This window comes from Styela clava, chromosome 12, assembly GCF_964204865.1.
Source record: "Styela clava chromosome 12, kaStyClav1.hap1.2, whole genome shotgun sequence".
Taxonomy (NCBI): Eukaryota; Metazoa; Chordata; class Ascidiacea; order Stolidobranchia; family Styelidae; genus Styela; species Styela clava.
This window is the reverse complement of record NC_135261.1, coordinates 3,968,800-3,971,504: the sequence shown is the minus strand read 5'-3', so window position 1 is coordinate 3,971,504 and position 2,705 is coordinate 3,968,800. Positions and strand designations below refer to the sequence as shown.

The 2,705-nt window shown below is 33.5% G+C and overlaps 1 protein-coding gene across 1 annotated transcript; it reads left to right on the top strand.

The window, feature by feature from the left end:
- LOC144430357 (uncharacterized) lies at nucleotides 1-2,321 on the top strand. The gene is made up of 6 exons (XM_078118267.1): nucleotides 1-123; nucleotides 274-332; nucleotides 561-576; nucleotides 1,200-1,262; nucleotides 1,502-1,725; nucleotides 1,924-2,321. Exons 1-6 carry the CDS (start codon nucleotides 54-56, stop codon nucleotides 2,116-2,118), a joined length of 627 nt encoding a protein of 208 aa, XP_077974393.1. The 5' UTR covers nucleotides 1-53; the 3' UTR covers nucleotides 2,119-2,321.
- The last annotated feature ends 384 nt before the right edge of the window (nucleotides 2,322-2,705 follow it).

Sequence of the window (2,705 nt, the reverse complement as noted above, 5' to 3'; positions counted from 1 at the left end):
TTACAGATAGAGAAGTATATATAAGCGTCAACAAAGTCTTCTAGAAGAGAAATATGAAATTCGTCAAAATCATTTTCTTTATCTCTCTCATCTGTGTCTTTCGTGCAAAGATAAAAGTACCAGGTAAATAAAGTTTCACATATAATACTGATTTACATGCAATTTTTGTCTACATCCACATTTAGTTCTTATGGAATCAATATTCATTTCGAAAAATAGCACATTCAAATATTCTCTCAATTATTTTAAAATACTTCGTTTTATTTTTAACAGCTGGATCCTGCGTTTCCAAGATCGTGAACGGGAAACTCGTCCAAGTTGGAGATTGCAAGGTAAAATAAAGTTGCTATTTTTCATCAGATGTTCTTCAACTCCAAATAAAGCTTTGGGCAAGAACTCAATAATGAAACTATTTTTTAAGGGTTGGAAGCCGTATATTTTGGCCCAATGATAATTGAGTGACCCGCTTTGAAACACGGCATAAAATCTAAACACTAATATATAATCTGAAACTACTTACGTGATATAATTACTTAACGAATTTTGTATTTATTTCACAGAAAAACGATGGATCCGGTGAGTTTGCCCTACTTCATGATATATTTTTTTATAAATATTTGATCTGGTGACCGTAAACAAATTATATACTTTTGATTCATAATTCCAGAATGGTCCATAAAACTCTTGACGTGTTATTCAGTTAACGTATACAGCGGTTATGTTTTTTTGTCCTACTTCATAATATATATGTTTTAAAAATACTAAAATTTCCTTTTATCTCTATTTTGAATAATGCTTTAAACAAACAGCTACTATTAGATAATAATCTATTATTTTTTTTAAGTAACAGGATTCCTCTGGTCTGGCATATATTCAATTTGTTACAAACTGGTGGGCATCACGCCTTATATCTACGACGCCAACATAGCTAGATTCAAACGCTCTAACCCGACATAAATAATTTCACTAATTTGGCATTTATAAAGAAACTTTGGCAAAACTTATTCTCAACGATATTTGCGACTCCAACGGTATAACCGTATTTGGTTCATACTTCGCAAAAAAATGATATACAGTGTTTTCATATTGGTTGGGCAAAGTTACTTCAAGTCGTCGAAAAACTCTGGACATTATAACATGGCAAAACTGATTTGAAACGCCGTATCCTACACACGATTAGTATATAAATATTCTTACAGAAATTGCCAGACTTATCAAAAAGAGTCTTGATGAAAAGAAAAAGACTGAAAGTGATGATGAAGGTAATTTATATTGTGTTTTTGATAATAATTTGACTATAAATACTACCATATTTACTACCACCACCGTAAATAGTACTACCATCACCTTTTCTCTTCCTGGAATTAATAGAATGCAATATTTCTGAAGAAAGTCTCATTGAACTAACAAGCAGACAAAAAGTTAATCCCTGATTTTTTGAGATCATTTCTGAAGGCTGATTTTAGCATAAAATATTAAACGACCACAATATTGTTTTCAGATAAATGTGGATTCAAATATGATTCTAAATGCTACAGAGCAGTGGTGTATGCCACGTACAATGTAACCTTGGATGTTGCCGAACCAACTTGCAAATCAATGAAGATCGGAAAACCCGCAAATATTTACGACCTTGCTCATTACAAGCTGTTGATACCCTATCTTCGTTCACTGATCCCGTCTGGTCGGACATGGAGTTATATTTGGACTGGGATGGAGTATAAGGTCGGTTTGACTCAATTTTGTAAAATTCGCCGTGGAAGAAAATTTGGCCCAACACATTTATTAACAAATAATGGACAGGTTGACAATGCCTTTTGATTTAAAAAAAAAGATTGAAGAATTCGAAAAAACCAAAGTATAAAATATACTTTACGACATATTGTGATATAGGAAAGTCACTTTTTTTTTAAATTGTTACAGAAAAATCAGCTTTTGCAATCCAATGGAGTACCAATCACAATAGCATCAGAAGTGTGGCAGCATGGTGACCCGCATACCGATGCATCGGACATATATGTTGGTGTTCGCGTCGTTAAGGATCCAGAGAGTAAATATCAGGGAATGTTCAATCGTACACCAGACTTGAGAACACATGGTGTTGTTTGTGAAATATAAAACCAATTCAAAACGTGTCAGAACTTCGTTGACGGATTGAATAATATAAACGACAAAAATATAAATTCTTACTTTTGACTGATATTATCCATTTACTAACATTAACCGTATAAACCAATGCCGTAAATTGGTCGCCATTTCTATTGAGGTCTATTGCTCAGAATTTTTTTTATAGCTGTCTCACCCCATGTGATTTCTGTATATAACCGAACATGATAATAAATATTGATTCGATCTCTTGTGGGTTTTCTTTGTTATTGTTTTGTTAGTTTATAGGAATCAAATAGAAAAATAAATTAATCATAAAAAAATGCCCGTGCGTGAACACGACCACGCCTACATTATCTATAGTTGTATTGGGTTACTGCAAGTATATAAGTGAGAATCTCTAAAACAAACTTAGTCCAGTATAATTGTAGTAGTAGTCCAATAGTTTGGGGTATGGTAATCTAAATCACATGAAGGATATGTCAGTGGTTCATGCTGGGGTGTTACGCAAATGCTTAGATATAGGGTCGGAAGTTTTGGGGTAAATGCTTCGTTTGGTGCAAGTCGTGGGAGAGAGAGGTGGTGACATAAGGACGGAG